At 37.1% G+C, this 19,559-nt stretch overlaps 1 protein-coding gene across 25 annotated transcripts in view; it reads right to left on the bottom strand.

Annotated features, from left to right (window-relative positions):
* RBFOX1 (RNA binding fox-1 homolog 1) overlaps positions 1-19,559 on the bottom strand; it is a 745,900-nt gene that overhangs the window by 497,121 nt on the left and 229,220 nt on the right. For all 25 annotated transcript variants that reach the window (XM_048962261.1, XM_048962269.1, XM_048962272.1 and 22 more), the window contains one exon: positions 14,299-14,346. In XM_048962261.1, coding sequence (XP_048818218.1) covers positions 14,299-14,346 — 48 coding nt within the window. The remainder of the gene's footprint in view (positions 1-14,298; positions 14,347-19,559) is intronic.

Raw genomic sequence — 19,559 nt, 5'->3', positions numbered from 1 at the left:
CAGTTTCCAAATACATTACGTTGTCTACTGGAGTATCTAAAAAAAATAAATAAAAAGATGACTTCAACCACAATTAACTTCATTACACAAGATGAAAATTCCATGCTTTGTTGCACAAGCTTCATAGGATAGAGCCACACATCCATCTGTGTTGATCAGATACCTAGACAGGCAATCATTACAGCTCATCTAGTTAGCCTTACATACACACAGAGTACTATCAGTGTGGAATTAGCCACATCAAGTAAATACTCAACTTCAATTTATGTAAGAACTTAGTCAGTTGTTCTGTAAGTCAAGTTGGACGGTCCTTCCACTAGAATGTGTCTTACCAACTACAATATCCCTTTTCATAGGTTATGAACTGCTGTATGTATATAACCTAAATATTGGAAATTCTGATAAACAGCTGAAGAGTTGCTGAATTTAAATTTAGAGCTATTTCTCATGTTCTGTTTTAAACATTCTGTGCAATTAATGTAGGAAATCCAACAGACGGTGAGACTATAGACATAAAATCACCGGTACACCAATGACACAGAATTACAGTGAATGACAAAAATTCTTACTTAAAATTCTTGCAAAAATGTTTATGTTTCAAACTGAATTGCTACTCAGTTTGCCAATCAAACAAATCCCATTCAGCTACACAATATGACTGTGAATATATGCCTGGACAAACAGGCAGGTTCTGCCATGCACCCCACGTGCCACAGGAGCCAGGATTTAATCAACTGGATAGAAAAGGCAAGTTAATAGCAGTGGGTCTCTGGTTTATCCCCAGGAGCATTAAGTTGGAGTTTTACAGCCACTGTTAAGAATCCACTGTTAATTTCACTCTTTGTTATCTCAGCGTCAACCACTGTATTAGTTTACACCTTATGGACAAATTTGCTAATGGTTTTTCTCACAAATACTGTAATAGCAATGATGTTATGAAAGCCTGATTACTTGGTAATCATACAAACACCAGACACTGCGGGGGGGGGGGGGGGGGGGGGTGTGGAAAAAAAGCCATAAGAAAACCCAAAACAAAAAAAGCACCTCCCAGTAGAATTATGGGTAATAAACTGGTCAGATAAGTATGTGTAAATACAGCAATCACATTACAGAGGAAAACAAACCTCAGCAAAAAAATCTGCTTTTAAAATGGTGGAGTTTGCAGCATACTTCTTAGATCAGTAATGAATTTGTGTGCTTTGAAAAGAATTAATAGAATTGCTATTTGAACATTCAGTCATGACTGTTACAAAAATAAAAACATCAGCCTACAGAAAATTACCTACTAATCACCAAATCCTTCAGCTCGGTTTTGTATCATATCATTCCTATGGTCGTGCTGTAAATTGGTTACCATATCTTCTCTTAGCTCATTCTGAGCAGAAATCAATACATAAAAAGAAAGCCTTCAACAAGATGCACAACCCCTACTCCTCTCCCTCCAACAATATTATCTAATACAAATAATGCCTAAATGACAGCAAGAATATGGGGAGGTAAAGAGGGATTGAAAGTGTGACAAGGACACCCTGATTTTTCTGTTGCATTCGATCTAATCGGAAGCTCTCATTTTATGCTGAAGCGTACAAAAATAGGGCTTTTAAAATCTCTCAAGTGTCAGCCTATAAAGTAAACCTCACTTTTAATGCCTTAAATTAATTCCACTTCTTCATTCCCGTGTGAAAAAGCAGTCACTGTGACACACATGGATTTTAAGTAACCTTTAAAGATGAAGCTAAAGTTCTGAACATTTTTAATCAAACTGAATGTTTTAAGTATCACTGCAGTCAACAAACAACAGTGGAGTTACACAGGAAGTGAAGGACTGGCTTGAGATGAGCTGTTTGAAAAATACTAATAATTTTTTAATTCAGAATGCCAACAAAAAATTTAGTGAAGTGACAGTGCACCAAATTAGGATATGATACACAGAATCAGCAGCAAAAATTAATGGAAAGTTCTATCAGATCTAAAAGAGGACAAAACAAACATACAGGCTGTAGAGTATTACAGAACCTTAACCATGGCTTATGTTGAGCAAGCCTCACAATGATTTAGAAGTTATTATAAAATTGGTTGTTGTGGGGGAAAAAGAAACCAAACCAAAACCCTCCTTTAAGAATTGATTTTACTAAGTGAATGTAAGTGAATGCTTTTTCTAATTTTTTTTTTTTTTTTTTTAAGCTTATACTGCCACCTCCTGGTTATGTAAGCTATTTCATCCATAATGTGCCAAAACTCTACTGGTCAATATTTAAAGCTAAAACTGACCAAAACTTTGTAGTATGCACAGCTGTATCAAAAGAAGATATGAAGAAATTTGTAGTACTTACACATAAACTATTATCTTCAAGGTCAGATGAAACATAATGAGAGAGAACTTCTGAAACAACACCAAATTTGTGTAGGTTTTAAATACAGAGGAAAATAAAAGGCAGGTTAAGAACACTGTAATAATATTTACAACAGCACCTCCTTATAAAGTGAGCATCAAGCTTTGGGGCGTTTAAAACTAGTTTTGAAAAGGCAAGGATTGGATGTGAAAGAGCAACTGTAGGGGATACTTTGATAGATGTTACTAAGTCTATTAGCATACAGAATGACTCGGTCCGAGTTCTGATATGACTGCATACTGCTAGACTGTAACACACAACATAGGCTGCTCTTAGTTTTGAATGAAGAAAATAAGCAAGCCACATTTCTAGAGAGAGGGAGAACACCAAAATAACAACTGACATGCTTTGAGAACCTTTGTATTTACATTCTTATGAAGAAGCAGGTCTTCCAAAAGGCATGACACTTTACTTCCAAGATGACTTTTACCTATATTAGCTATATTAAAAGTTTTGGACCAATAAGCTTCAGACATAGTGGCAACAACCAATATTTGCAGTGAGTCCAGCTGAGGCTATAAGTCAACCCAAGCCTCCGTAAGCCTTGCTTACCTAAGATGATATCGAATGCTTTTCACTCCATGCTATAAGATGAAGTCTCACAGGACTCATAGCTATTCCCAAGGCAGTAATTTAAATAGAGAAGCCTTACTCAATTGGTCTTAATTATCTCAATGGGCATAACAAGGACTGCGTGTATGTGAAGACACATGAAAAATCCTTACTATTTCTGGCATCCTCCTGTTATACAGAGTAAATCAATCCAGTCTTTCCCAGACTGATACCTGTATCTTATAATGAATTACAGTTCTCTAGACTATACGTGTAACCAGGAATCAGCCTGAAAACTGACTTAAGGGCATGATTTTATTTATTTACGATAAGCTATGTGGAGTATCAGAAATAAATTCTCAGATTCAGTGCAAGGCTGATTTCAAATCACAACATTTCTATTTGTTCTTTAATGACAAGGGTAAGGAAGCACTGGCTGCCCAGAGAGGCAGTGGTGCCCCATCCCTGCAGACACCCAAAGGTCAGGCTGGGTGGATGCTGAGCACTGATGGAGCCATAGTGTCCCCATTCATTGCAGGTGAGTTGGACTATAAGGGATTTAAAGGTCCCTTCCAACTCAAATGATTCTATTTAAATTCCACAGTTTTTCTACGATTTTTCTATGATTTGTTTGTATTAAAATTTCACAGTCCTTTTTTAAAATCTCTTTGCTATCATATTAGATTGGGCATCTTCAGAAGGGTAACATTCTTCTATTTGAGTGCTTTTGTAAACAACTCAAATACTGTTATGAGAAAATTCCTCACAATGTTGGTTAGTAATCAAATGTCTAAGTACTTTGCATCTTGTATGGCAACAAGAATATCAAACCAGAAAACAAAACCAATCCTCTCAAGCAAATCAGGAATGTGCTCTACTGTTATGCAAAGAAGAAAAAAAGCCTTTTTTTCTTCAGAAAAAATTGCCAACATGAAGAGAACCAGCGAAAGAGCCAAGAAACACAGTGTCAACTAGTCTTTCCCTACCACATCTGTCAACTGCAAGTGAAAAGCACGCCTTAACCCAGGGTATCATGAACAAAAGAAACACTGGAATCCATTTAACAGAAATAAATCATACATTCATATGAGGAAATGAAACAAAGAAAACAATTCTGTAATACGGTGAAATAATACAAGATATTGGTTTTGAAGACAAGTATTCTAGGGTCATAGCAATAATAGTGTCCTAATTTTGACGACCTAAGACACAAAGTTTTCCAGGAAAATGAACTGATGAGTTGGTGTAACATGGTTTTGATGCTGTAAGATTCTATGAGCATCTCCTGCAAGTCTTATGTCATCAGCCAACCCGTTATCTGCTCAGGGAAGATCAGAATGAAGTGATCTTCGATGAAATAGATTTTCCTGAAAATGTAAATGTTCCCTACTGGATTTCAGGCAATCCATCAAAGTATATATTAAAAAATAAAGCACAAATTGTTCTGTTCTATTAGTCCTCAACACTTCTAAGTAACGGAGGTCAGCTTTTTTTCCTATTTCATTTATTTAAACTCAAGAGTCACAACTTGAATAGGATTCATATTGCCATTATCCAGAGAAATATAAATAAACACTTTTTGTGCATTAATCTGCTAGGAGAAAACACAGCTTTCATATTTCAAAATCAGAATTCTTCTTTCAACACTTACACTGTGTTTTAGGACATAACCCCTGACTGCATTTAGAAGCTGTTACATGCCATGTATTCCATCACCACCTCTCCCACAGTAGCTATTTTTAGTACTGCCTCGGGTGTCCTATTTCAGTATTCAAGCACCTCAGATAAATTGCAGAACCCCAGGATTTTTGTGACCTCAATCAGCAGCAAAAAAATTTCAGCTGAACCGTGCAAAACTGCTGTGATTACATAAGTCATTTCTGGACAGGGGATGGTTTAGATATAAACCACAAAGTATCTGTATCACACATCACACGAATACATACCTGTTTAAGAAAAATGAGAAAAATGATTAACTTTATTTTACCCCTTAACTAAAAGTCATGAGTGTTTTAGAGACAATAGAAGTGCGCAGATCCAAATTTCCAAACACAGATGTATATTTCAATCTAAGTGGTCTTATAACAGAGTTCATCAGAGGGAAGTACATCGTGCATCATTACTGAATTAGTCAGTTCTACGGTAACTGAATTAGAAATTTTGAGCAAACCATCCAATACCAGAAGTCTGGGCAGCTGGGCAGCAACGCCACAGTGAAAAGATTTACCTGGGAAGAGATTCAATATATAAAAAACCATGACTAACTGGAATCAATGAGAAATGAATTGGATTACTGAATAGAAGTATATTATTGCGTGTGTTCAAAGTACTGGGAAGGTAATAGAGCCAGCAGGTATAAAGAAGACTTCCATGCTCGCTTCCCCTTTTATGATTCAATCATAGCAATCCCGTTAATCAGGTTGGATTACTTCCCAGATATTAATTTGGCAAACAATAGCCTGATCCATTCTGTCCCCTTCAAATATGATGAAAGCAATCTGCCACTGATGATCTAGCCACACGTGTACACCTGTAAAGCCAGCTAAACAATTTAGGCCTGAACAGCGGGAAAACACTACACTCAAAAAATGAAATAGAGCTTTCCCTATTCATTAATATTCCACAAACTCACCCTCTGCTTCCCAAGGAAGTGCTGAAACATTAGCAGTTGAAAGAGTCATGGACTCTTTTCCACATGACAGATAGAAAGAAATGCCGTACACATGAACAAAAGATTACTGGCTTGTACACAGTTGGAAGCATAGCTTTCTCACTAGTCTCACCCATTCCAGTTTCCCCTACATCTCATGTTTTCCACTAGAAATTTCAATCTATTTTTCAGACTATGTCTACTATATTTGTAAACGGTTTCAGGAACCTAATAAATACAAAATACTGTTGATAACACCCATTGCTTTGGTCATGCTAAATGACGCTTGCAAAACATCAAGATCTGCTCTCTCTTCATCATGCTGACAACCCCTCCCACCTCTCAGTGAGTAGGCTAATGGTGAGCAAGGGATGGTAAGGAGACACAGCTGGGACAGGTGACGTGAATTGGCCAAAGGGATGTTCCAAAGCCTGTAAGTACAAGCTAAGCAATAAAACAGAGCAGAAGAAGGGGCAGGGGGATCTTCATCCATTGGCAGCCACTGTTCTGAGACTGGCTGGGCATGTGCTCACTCAAGGTGGTGAGTGTAAGTGAACTTGGATTCTCCCCTTTTCTTATTGAACTTACTAAACTGCCTTTATCTTGACCCATGAGTCTGTCACTTTTGCTCTTCCTACTCTCTTTCCCACGCCACTGGGCAGGTGGGAGAAAGCAAGAGACTGTGCAGCTAATAATTTAGCTGCTGGTCTGGGTCAACTCACCCAAATGTATTAAGCCCCGTGGTTTTTCATTTTTTTGCTTTTCCTCTGCTGTACTCTTGCTGCAAAATATAAGCAATACTTTGGTTTTGATCACTGTTTTCAGTGAATCACAACTCCTGAAAAGAAACACCACAGCAAGCCAAATTCTGTATGAAACATGGGAAATTGTTATAGTACCAACCAGTGGAATTTAACAGAACTGAAAAATCATAGAGCTCCATTTTTCAGAGGTAAAAGATGCAAGAAATGATTATCAGACAGATTCAGATACTCTGGTAAGCACACTGCCCATTAGCTAACGTGTACACAATCAGTACATCTCACCTTTTCTCTCCCATAATCATATTGATGACATTGATAAGAAAAAAAAAAAGGTACTTACCACAGTTAATGCTTTATAGCTACTATTCAAGAATATTTCTGTAAGAATGTTTTTGCAACTGGCTATATGGAAAACAGAACCAAAAATATAATAAGCAGTTCACTTCCTAAAAGGACTCCTATTTTCAACATAAAACTTTTGATAGAGGTAAAGTTGTTAGTAGAGCAAGGTTATTTTTGTATCTCAATCTTATGACTTAGAACAGAACACTTGCCTGCATCAAGTACTTCACGCACAATTTCAAACACCATTTTCAAGTTTCATACAGATTAGTTTCAATGAAGTCTACCTTAACACCACAGAGGAGCAGTTTGACAGAGTATCAGATACACCATTAAATAATTAGAAAACAACTGTAATCTGAATAGCAATGTTTGCGCGCTTATTTTAACATGAGCTCTGTTACAAGGACTTCAAACAAATTACAGAAGAATTCAGTTCCCCAAATTTTACTCGCAGAAAAATCTAACCTGCAGACTCCCACCTCATCAGTAAACCTCTTGGAGGAAACTTCATGGAAATGTAATGTCTCTTTCTAACACTTCTGTAGTCAACAGTGGCTTACTTCTCAGTGCAAGGAAAATTAAAGTGCAGTGTAGAAACACTTCTATGGCTAAGCACAGATGGCCAGCCATATGTTTTCAGCCAGAAAAAAAATAAAGTTTTTAATACTTTTAGAAATATACTTTCTTTTACAGTGCATTTACTTTCAAAAACTGAGGTTTGAATATGGAAAACTAACATTTCCGAGTCCCGTGTGTTTCAGAAAACAAACCCCAGGCTGACTATCTAAGCATACAGATATAAGGAAAAAAAAGCAACTATTCTATGACTCCTGTTTCCTCTCTTAGGAGCGCTGTTTCCTAATATTTTCAAGTAACTATAAAAGCTATGTATTTATTAATTTTTACCTTTTAAAGCACTTGAAAAGACAAGTTAGCAAGTGTTTAATTAGCGGTGTTCTGGTAAGTTTAATCAGTTAATGCGCAATCTGCGTATCAGTTAATACATGAAATGCTGCCCTGCAATTTAAAAAAAAGAAAGAATTAGAATGCATTGCCTAGAACTTGGGAATAGAAAATTAATGGAATGTATCTCTGTCCCTCAGTTTAATGAAACAACATCTGCAAGATTACTTGTCTAATAAAAAAAAGCACATCAACAAGCCTGATGCATGACAGAAGGAAAAGTATTACCTATATTTTCAAAACATTACCATCTGGGGGTGTTATGTAAGAATAAATACTCTATCGGATCGATTCACTGATTCTCTGTGAACACAAACACTCTAAGTGGCTTCCCACAGCAGCCTCGTTAGCTAACATCCTCCTAGGAGTTACTCTGCAACCTATTTTTGCTCCATATCCCGTCAAACACTGACCTATTCCACTATTGCCATCGCGACCAGATTCCACCTAGCTTAATGAACCAGTCGTACTTGTTTCAAAAAAAAAAAGCATGTTCTAAGCAAGATAACTGAAGCTAATGACAGCTTGAAACAAAGGTTTTAGATGAATTCCCAATACCTTAGTGCTGCAACGATTTATTTAAATATATGGAGAGAAAAAAAAAAAAGAAAAAAAACAGGTAAGAGGGACTCTGCATGCCTTTTGCCCACTCTTTGCTCTCTTCCCAAACTGCCCTTAGTTTTAATTTTTTTTTTTTTAAGTTTATCCAGTTTAAATGTTAAACAACGATATGGAAGACTACTGACATCCTCTGAGATATTCGACAAAAATGTGAAGTTTATACATCCTCGTACTCCTGTACTCCTTTTGGAGTACAGCTCCAAAAAATAATTAATAAAAGTTCTCAGTTCATAAGTACAATTAGGTATAATTTTAATTTCCCCATTCTTGAAATTACAACCTTAATAACACAAGAAAAAGCCTAATTGTGAGTTAAAAAGTCGAAAGGCCACAGGTGAAGCTGTGCTCGGATTCTGTGCTGGGAAGCATCCCCTACAAAATAACAAGAAGATGAGTATCCATCTAGGTTGCTTGACCCCCTTGCATGATCAAACCTCTCCCTGCTCCATGATAAGACGACAGCATGAGATGATGCACATCTAGAGATGAGCAGTCTTACAAGGACACTTACAGCCTGGGAAGAAATACACTGAGGAAATAGCTTAAGTTGTCCTCAGTTTCTGCTAGCTACTGAAATACAGACTTCTAAAAAAGTTGTTCATCACACAATTTCCAGTTACTTTGTATGATATATAGGCATTTCTTTTTGTTAATAAAGATCTCTCTAAAGTCCATGTTTTCTGTTAAAGTGCCTTTGAGTTCTTAACAAGCAAATGAAAAGGCATCAGGGAAGATAAACTCTATCAACATGGAAACTACTTCCAATAAATATAATTATCATCTCATTTTCAATTTTGAAGTACTTCCATTTCATTATGGTTTCATTATGGTTCTTGGAGCCCTACCTCACCTCCCTAAGCATGTTGCTTAGCAAGACAAGATTAAAACTTACCACGTACCTTTGTGCAGAAAGTTAGCCGCGCACATTCTTAACCTACTCCAGCAGCAGGATTTCTGAGGTGCAACAAGCACCCCGAAATGGGCCTAAGCAGCAAAGATGTTTTATCTTTCTGGATTCCTAGTCAGTATTATTTGCATTTGCACATTGATGCTACAAACAGGAACTTATGACATAGCCTGTGTTTTGAACAGTCTCTACAATAATTGTGCCCTACAGCCTATCCAACAGCCATTGACAGACAGATATTGGCTGTGACACCCTTTATCAGATCCCGAAAGGACACAGTCACTCTGGACCTGCACTCAGTACCTCAGCTTCTTCTGTAGTTACCATAACGCACATGTAATTCACCCTCATATATTAAAAAAAACAAAAAACAAAAAACAAAAACAAACTCACCTGCAGTCTCCAGACTACAAAATACTTGTTGAAAACTCCTGTCTCACCTGCAAACTGGGGATGGCCGCACCACCTGTCCTGTATAATCCAGAAGTGCTGCTTATCAAAGGTCGTCTGCCTGCTCTCCAGGGATTTCCACACAGCACACCCCTCCATCCTGGGGGGCACACAGCAGGTTTGCTGGGGGTGCAGGGCACCCTATGAGGTGTGACCAGCTGCCACCAGTTGCTGTGGAATGGCTCTGGCAGGCTCTGCAACTGCGCTAACTTCCAGGCAGTCCTAGCGCAGAGATGAGAAGTCTGACAGGAGCGTGGGCATCCTGGCCTGTGGTGTCAGCTACTGAAGTGAGCACAGGCCCCGATACCACGGCTGGAGGTCCACAGCTCCCTGTATTACACTTAATGTAATTCACACAGTGTGCCACAGATGAGGTGCCTGGAGTGGAGCCAGACCAGTGCTCTTTCCTCCTGAGGCTTTCCCCTGCCCCAACATGGGGCCCTCCCATGCAGTACAGTCCTTCACAAAGCGCAGCCCCTCAGGAAGGCACCGCTACTACACGGGATGTGATTCCCGCCAAAAAAAATCAGCTCCAGCTTGGGCCACAATTCCTGCCCAGAACTGCATGGGCTCTTCGCAGAGCTACGGCACAGATATCTGCACTAATACAGCCTGCTTCACCACAGCTGCAAAATCACTGCTCTGGCTCCCAGAGCACTTCTTCCACCCCCTTTCACTGACCTCTGTGCCTGCAGGGCTGTTTCTCTCATATTCTCTCGCTCCTCTCTCTCTCAGCTGCTGTTCAACCTTTTCTTAAACATCCTCTCAACCAGCATCATTCATTGGCTCGGCTTCGGCCAGCTGAGTAGCAATCTGCCTTAGCTGGTATTCTAATATAATAAACATACCATACACATTCCTTATGTGTGTTCAGCATGAATAAAAGTCATACAGCTGAACACATTAACACTTCAGTGGGAGGTCAAATTATTGTTTTGGCACTTGTATCAAGTCTGTCATTTCAATTCCACTTTATCAAATTACGGATTGCTCGATACAGTGGGATGAAAAGAAAAGACAGACACACACACACACAAGCAATTGTCATCACTTCAGTTGTGAAATCCCATAATTGCATGTCAGTGACAGAAGGAACAAGAGAGCAGTAATAGGACTGCCATTATGATCATTCAAATACTATGGAACCTTCCAACAAGGCTTTGCACTGTCACAGTCTACATGCCAGGAAACTGACTGGCTTTCTATTTCCTCCCTTCAGTATTTCCAGTATTTATTAGGCCAACTAGCACTGCACATTAGGTTCTAAGGCAAGCTTTGGCTGTCCATATTTCCAGAAGTAATGCTTCTATTTGCAAAGAACATAAACTAAGACAAGGAAATGAAGGATCCTTTGAATTTAAAGATATCACTAAAAATACAAGAAGAGTTACAGAATTATTTTTATGTAAGAATGTATAAAATTACACCTACTGAACGTAGAACGTAGGTCTGATTAAACTCACTGTCTGAGTTTGTGGTTATCTGGAGTGCACAAAATCTCAAACTAAAAGTATCACTGAGTAGGCAGCCACAGATTTCAAACAACTCTTCTGCAAAAGAAAATAAACCTGAAATTATTTTACCCTTCTGAAAAATTTCACCTCTGTGATGAAAACGACTCCAGAAATGTCATTCAAATTCAACTTAAGAGCCGAGATCTCAGTGGGAACTTTTGGCATACGATGACAGGTACATATTATCTGAACAGCTCGTTATTCTAACTCGTGCATTATTCCCTCTTGTTTCCTCTATATTCTATCCTGTCATAGGATGCTTCAATAATACCCTTATTTGTCCCACAGCTAAAGAGGCAGAAGAAATAGGAATTACTTGTTCACTCAAGCATACACCAGGAGGTCCGGCAATTTTCCATAAGATTCCACTGATTCTATATCCAAAACACAGTTTACAGAACATAATCACCTAACAAAGTAAAGATACTTATATAGAACACCTTGATACAATACATTCGAGTCTGCAATCTGTACTCAACAAAAAAATTCCATTTAACGTGAGAAAAAAAAAGCACCCTAAACATTCCAAAATGATATAGATTGCAATCAGACCTCAAAAGGTTAAAAGAAAAAAAAAGATACTTCATATTCACTGATAGGAAGGTCCTAAACAGCAGAAGAAGGGTTCACAACAAAAGGATACACCGTACAATTATAGTGATATCTTACATGTCTGCAGAAGCATTGTGGACAGTCTGACTCATAAGCTCTTTCTTACTTGATACCCTTATTAATTTCCACTCACAGTAACTTAAAGAACAACCATAAAGTAATTCTTTTCCTACTAGTAAGACAAAGTTTCCCTTAAACTTTTATGGAAAATATTTGGAAATTATCATTAAATTGAATAAATAAAAGATTGCAAGAAGTGATACAATGAGCTGAGCCCAGTGTATTTGTAAACCAAGTTTCTTTTTCTTGTTTTGCCTTGGACTAACTTTGCAGCCTTCCCTCTGACTTTCCTTCATAACTGTATTTCTGCATATGTAAACTGAGCAATATAAATGCAAGTACTTTCCTTAAAAGTGTTTTTAATCTGTTTGTGAAGTGCCTGAAAATCCTCTGACAGATGATACTAAAAAACAAAACAAAAAAAACTTTATTTTTTTTTCCTTCAGAAGACATAAGGAAAGGCATTGCTGCCTATCCCGTATCCCACAGAAGTAATAGAGAATGATGAAACATGATGTCGCTACAGGGAAATTTTCTAACTTACTGACCTATCATGTTATTGACCTAATGCACACCCATTAAGTCTATTGCTCTCATAAAGCCTCTGCACTCTGAGCTCAAATGTGGTAAATTTTTAAGTCAAGATGCATCTCAAAAATGTTCTCTCCATGAGCTACTTCAAGAACAGAAAACGAAGCAAGATATCCTGAGTGACCTTCAGTTACCAAGCTAATAACATAGCTGCTAGTTAATGATCAGCATTTACTTTCCTGCAAGGTATACTGAAGAGAACGTCATTGCGCATTGCAGCAAATGTGAGTCTGTTACTAAAAAGAGTACGCCAAAATGAAACAAAAATGAAAAAACCAAATACGAAGAACAAAACATCCCAAGCACAGTGAAATCCAGATGCAGCAAAATTACCCAGCACAGAACAGCCATTTTAAGTTAACTTCCCAATCCCATGTCAGTGGCTCAAACAGTTCTCCATCCATCTCAGAATAAAGAGAAAGGAAGGCTGGGACAGCACAAGGAAGGTAACCGCATACCAGAATGTTGGTTCCACAGCACTGGCATGAATTTCTTCAGTGACAAGGGAACAATTGCAAAGTGCAATAAAGTACTTCAGAAAGTAGAGATTAAGCATCAGGAAAGAAAGTTTGTAAGAAAAGGAAGGCACCTTGCAAACATTTTGTTGTTATCTTGGAAGAATTTTCATTAGTTACTAATGATATAGTTCATTAGTAATATATTTCATTATGGAACTGCAAATTATGAAATGCTAATTATGCATGCCTTAACTGCAGTAATTTGTCTTGATTTCAGCATAGATAAAAATATTTATTTACAACGTTCCAGGTTCTACGAATTACACTAAGCTGCTAATTTACATTATCAATAAACAAATGCAATGCAACAAGCAGTAAAAAAAAACCAAACACATTACTATTTAATATAATTGATATGTTTTTATTTGATTATCTCAGAATTGGCCATTAGTAATCCATACCCCTGGACTGAAAAGTAGAGCTGCCATTTCAGCTCAGCAGAAGCTTCAGTTCTGAGACCAAACATGAAACACGCCAAGCAACAATAGCTAATTATAACATTTAAACTCTTTCAAAATGCTCCAACAAATTAAGGAAATGAGGACAACTAGACAACTCTTTATGCAAGTTCTTGTGTTTGCAAGCTAATTGCACTCACATTTCAGTATCTTAATTGAACTCCTAGCATGTTTTTGTCTAACTAAAAATTATTTCCTCTTTGTTCCTGAAAACACTGTAAATCATTGGAATTCTGTAGAATCTTCATTACATAATAAAAATGAATTGTGCTCTCCTGCAGTAACTTTGACAGCATATTATACTGGACTTGAATAACAGTATTTAGCACAACCTGAACTTTCACAGATAACTCAAGTGTGTATGGGATTACATTGATTTACAAAGTTTGCTTTTCATTTCCAGCAAAAATAACCAGGCTGCTATGAAGAAAAGGAGGAGCTGCTGAATATAAATAGAAAGATGCAGTAGCCAAAAGAAGTCCAAAAAAGAAAAAGAAAAAAAAAAAAAAAAAAAAAAAAAAAGATCTTTGGAAAGTTGAACCAGAGAACTTCAGTATCATGCATTACAGCACAGCTAAACTAAACTAATGCTAAATTAATCATAAAAACCCACAGTTTCAAAATGCAACTTGAGAGCTAGAAGGCAGCTTCCTGCATCTCCTGGAGTGTTTTTTTATTCTTTTCTCAACAAGGGAAATCTAAAATTCATTCAATCTCATAAGGTAGCTTTGTGCCTACTGAAGTAATAATACAACTGCATTAGCTATCGGGAAACTTTAACACATACACATAAAAGACCATAAAATAATTTAATATGGTTAAATTTAAAAGAAAAAATACAATGAAAGAGTAACTTACTAGAGCTGCCTGACATAAATGACATTAAAACAAACCACTTACTTTTCTGTCCTCAGTTTCTACAGAGGAATTGCGCTCTGCTTTAGTATCCTGGAAAGACAAACAGAGAAAACAATGTCACAAAGCACACTCACAGAGGTGGAAAGAACTCAAGATTCAAGAAAAGGCATCTAAGTTTGATAAGCAGGTTTCTCAACCTATTATATTTTACTGTATATTTATTAATAAGCAGTACCTTTAAAGATAAGATATTCAGTACTACAGCATTTAGAAAATTTATTAAACTTTATTACAAGCACATGTGTAGTAAATGTAAAGATAGGAGTGATACATTCTAAAAAACAAACCAATTTTTATATACCATAGCCAGCACAAAAGGTCAAATTCATATCTTTACAGTGTAAGCTTGCTTTTTCAACATGCATCTTGATAAAACAGTCATTTACTCTTTCCTTTACCATCAATATTAAAAAAAAAAAAGTTGAAAGGTAAGATAACTATCAGCTCCAGAAGAAATGCTCTACCTTCCATCTGTTGACAGAAGTGCTGGCAAGGACTCTGAAGCCCACAATATGTTATGGGTCCATATTTATAATCATGAACTATTGGATGTTGAAGAGGCTTGTGTCTGAATCTCAGGGCAATATGCAAGAATACTCAAGCATCTATTTTACAGAAGCATATAGATGTACACATATATTTTTTGTTTATGCACACGTTTTGTACTTGTGTTTACTTCAAGAATCAAGCAGTCTTAAATCTAATGACACGCAAAACATGTTCTTGTTATTCCTTAGGCATTTTGACTCTCACTGAACTGCCAGGGCTTTGAACAGTAGAGAGCATATAACCTGCTAGAGACTACGTCCTTCTTATCTACGGAAATATACACAGCAAATGCTTGTCACAAATGATTGCCTGAAAGGCGCTTATGTCTTCATCATATTCCTTTGGACAAGTTACTCTTGAAAACAGAATAAACTGAATATATTCCACGTCATCAGACTGCAGACAAAATTAGCGACATATTGTATTTTTTCAGTGTTTTTAACTTCACTTTTTCCATGCTGGCCACACCTTGAAGCTTATTTTTCTTACACACTGCAAATTTAGAGACTTCTGTTGATGAGGCCCTTTTGGTTGCTTTTGTTAAAAGTCCTTTCCCAGCCTCTTACTGAAGCTAGAACTATTCTCATCAAACTTGGAATTATTGGCTGAAGTTACTTGTTACATAAATCTCAAGCTACGGATTTAAGGCTGACAGCTAATAGCAGTTCCCATTAAAAATGGAAACAAATTAAATAAAGAAGCTGTGTTTCTTCAGCACCATGTCTATTCATCTTAAATATACTGACGCTATTTCAATATCAAAGACTTCCTACCTAAGCCATATATTCATATGAGATTAAAAAAGAAAACCTCTCAATGAAATAAATTGAATCAAGGTTTCTTGAAAAATTATTTTCATTCTCAGCAAGATATATTAAAGATATATCTAATTTTCGGTCACTTCTCAAACAGAATATTTCCAGTAAAACAATCTCTCTTATTCTAGTTAGTTTTACATATCACTTACAAATCAGTATTTCAAATACTCTTTATATTCAAAATAAAAGCCAGGATTCAGGTAGCATTTGTGCAAAGTAGTACTCAGAATTCTTCTCATTTTGCTAGGTGTCACTGTGTAACTGCCAGTTAAATTATAACATTATAAACACTCTAAGAGCTTTGTTACTGAGCACTGATTTGGCACAACAAAAGAAAATTTATTATCTTGTCGGTTACTTTGAGTAGCAGCAAGAAAACAAACCAAGGTTGTATGCAGCATATCAGGAGCAATATAGGGCAAATACAACCTGCAAGAGTCACAGTGCTGTAAGGCCACGGGTGTTTAACAGCAGAATTGCAGTTATGCTCAGCCTTGTGTTTGTTAGTAGGGAGCTCTGAAAGGTAACCTTAACGTGTTGCTACCAACATTCATCAGTTTGAGAATACTTAGTGACCAACATGCACAAGATGTACGCTTGTACTGAGTACTACTGCTTACCAGATCAAGAGTTTTCTTCTTCAGTGCTAGTTTGCAGGTAACTAATGATTTATGTAAGTTGACAGCAAGAGCTGCTGGAAGGCCACAGTACAGAATACATCAGATGTGACATCTATTTCATTCCTGAGAAGGCTCCCTTCCTTCACCCCCATTTTACTTTTTTCGTGTTGTTCCACAGAAACTAAATTTATTATGTTAGGCCCTTGGGAATCACATCTAGCACATTCAACCTGCGTTAGCATAATACAAGCGTTACTGAAGAGAAGTAAAAGGAAAGTTCTAGACAGTACAAATGATCATTGCTGATGACATAACTGTTTGGCAATCGCACAATTATTTTACATGTATAAAATGTATAATTTTACTTTTTGAATAGCAAAAAGCCGAACGCCCTCAAGTAGCCACCAGTCATGCAAGTAATAGCTGTAAATATTTGTGATGTTTCTTTTTCTTTTTCTTTTTTTCCCCCTCTTTACTTGGTGTCTCCATGCCATCCAGATCTCTTTCCACTACTTCCTTACCAGAATAATACACAATATCCAAAACAAAGCACAAACAACAGAAGAGAAATAAATTACACAAGCTAAGAAACCTTAAAAGTTACTTCAATTGCTACTGTATTTCTTTTCCATTTGAAAGGAATGAAGTGCAGACAGCAAACAATTCCGGTATCCATGCACTGTTCCACTGGCCTGTACCAGAACGAAAGATGAGAAATTGGGGGATCTTTGTGTTGTTTTTGTCTGTAATATCATGAACAGTCAGTAGGTGGAAGCAAATAACCTCTTAAAATGGTGCTGAACTCCATGGAAAAATAAATCTACAGCACTGAGCACTTTGGTCAGCTATTTCACGTGCACCCTTGGTATCCTAACAAGTGTTAAAACAAATTAAGCCTTTGTTTCCTAACACTACTTTTCCAATTCAAGAAAATGCTGTAGAGACAGAAGTTAAATAGTTGTAACAGATTTAAATTTTTACAAAGTGAAAGCAGTTCCTTTGAATGACAAAAGCATATATAAAGGTAACCCGAATGTTAAACAAAAGAATAGAAATACTTTAACTGAACAAGTACACATGAAAACTCTGTGTTATTTATTTTCCTGGGTATTTTTATTAAGTACTCAAATACATCAAAGCCCCGCATAACTGTGGAAAATGCTTCATCTTTTTCACTATCCATTATATATCCTCATTGCTGCTAAAAGGCTACCAGCAGAATAATTCATTACAAGTTCACAATAGTTCTATTTTATCCATCCCAGAGAATTAACTGCACGCTACTAGTTACTAGAGGAGAAAGGATGGAAAATGAAACAGTAGAATGTGACATTCAAGCCTTCACTGAGCTTGTGCTCAGCAACCGAATGACCCATGTACGAATCTCAGCAAAAAAATCTTCCAGGGTTTTTACAGTTTCAAATGTTGCAGTGTCAGAAGTGTAAGAAAAGAGCTCCATGAAGGAAAGCAATGGCTTAATCTCTAGTCACTAACATTTCTGGAGCAACAGAGGCCTCTGTCTAACAAGGTACGAGCAGAAACCAGGAGAAGACTGGGTCATCTTCACTCTTCTCTGATGTCTTTCTCAGATTCGGTCTGGAGTCCAAAAAGAAACCCATCTCACGTGAGATTTAAATTAAAGTTTCTCATGTCTTTGAGTAGCTCATTCTTTTTGTTTTGAGTTAAAAGTAGAGTTCAAGGCGGTGGCAGCTCTCAAGATTCTTGGTATATTGAACTGACAAGTTTTATATTAAAAAATTACTGGTTGTAAAAGTGCTGCTGTATTTTTCATATACAGTTTAATTGACTCCTGTGTGTGTCCCTGCCACACACCACCCACCAGCCAGCTGTGAAAGTGGATAACCTCCTTCCTTCTGATTCCAGAGTCCTGTTTACATTCATACACAATTTTCAAAGCTATCAAACCTGGGTGTTTTATTTAAAAAAAAATAAAGCTTGATTTTTTTCTTGCATTAACATAGATTTGTTTGAGGGAGCAAGTAATTATTTGCTTGCTGAATAAGGCACTATGGGCTGAAGTGTATGAGACTTTCTCTCTCATTTCCTCTTCATTCTCTCACCTTTGACTTATTTGCCCTTTTCTTTAATACACCAAATACTAAGAGATGCAAAGACACATCAAGCCTCTTCAGAGCAGAGAAAGGAAGCATTGGTGGGAACCAACTCATTAGTCCAGTAGGAATAAAGTTACCTGAGCGTAAATCTACGTTCTTAGATCACAACTGCACAAAGCAGCATAAAAATAGACTACATTTTAAAACAAGACATATACTGCTTTAAGACATCTATCAGGCAGGAAGGTTTGGGAACTGCTCTTCAAACCTAAAAAAACCCATCAGGTTAGGACTGAAGTTTGAGGGCTAGCAAATCTAATGTCCAAGGGTGGCAATGCAAATTTCCATACGATAAAGTTACCAGTTCAAACAGCACCAAAAAAAATGCACATCCTATGCACAACACCATTTTGACAGGTAGGTCAAATTTAAGTGTTTCCAAGTCTCAGAGTAGCTATATTTAATTCACAGAGCAAAACAGCTGTAACAGAACAGGGTCCATCTCTGACTTCAGATGCAGGATTTTCAGTTGCAATTACAAAAGGAAAACATATGTATTTTCTAGTTTATATGCAGTTTTCAAAAGACACTTAAAAATCTAATTAGATTTTTTTTTTTCTTTAGCCAATAGGAAAAAGGTGCCATTTCAGAAGCAAAGTCAGATTAGCCATCAAAACAATTCTCAAAATTACAAATTTAAACTTCATTGAACTAGTAATATCCTCAACAGCTCTGCTGACCTACTGAACACCTACTTGTACTAACAAATATCAGTGCATTCCAAGCCACTGGACTGAATATACATTCCTGAAATGTCCAAAAGCAGGGCTGTCAGTAAAGGTGCCAGGGTGCTGGGAGCACACAGTGCACACGGTGTGAGATGGCAACTGGCCACATACACCTGAAGTGCTGATACAATGCCCATAGAATGCAACTGAATTAGCAACACGCGTACACTGTATGCTTAGAGAAATTTGTTCACCTTTACCTGGTTTCCTAAAGGAATCAACATGTTAAATTAGTCAATAGACCAAGTGTTTAAACGGCTTTAGAAAATGATTATTAGATTAAGCCAAATTTGATAGACTGTAGAAATAAAGCGTGGCCATCAGAAGGCAGTCCAGAGGAAAAGAGTAAAATGTCTTCCACACAAACTATGCCATGTGCACACAACACATGCA

Source organism: Lagopus muta, chromosome 15, assembly GCF_023343835.1.
Source record: "Lagopus muta isolate bLagMut1 chromosome 15, bLagMut1 primary, whole genome shotgun sequence".
In the NCBI taxonomy this organism is placed as follows: domain Eukaryota; kingdom Metazoa; phylum Chordata; class Aves; order Galliformes; family Phasianidae; genus Lagopus; species Lagopus muta.
The sequence above is the reverse complement of the archived record's forward strand: the minus strand, read 5'-3'. Positions and strand labels throughout refer to the sequence as shown.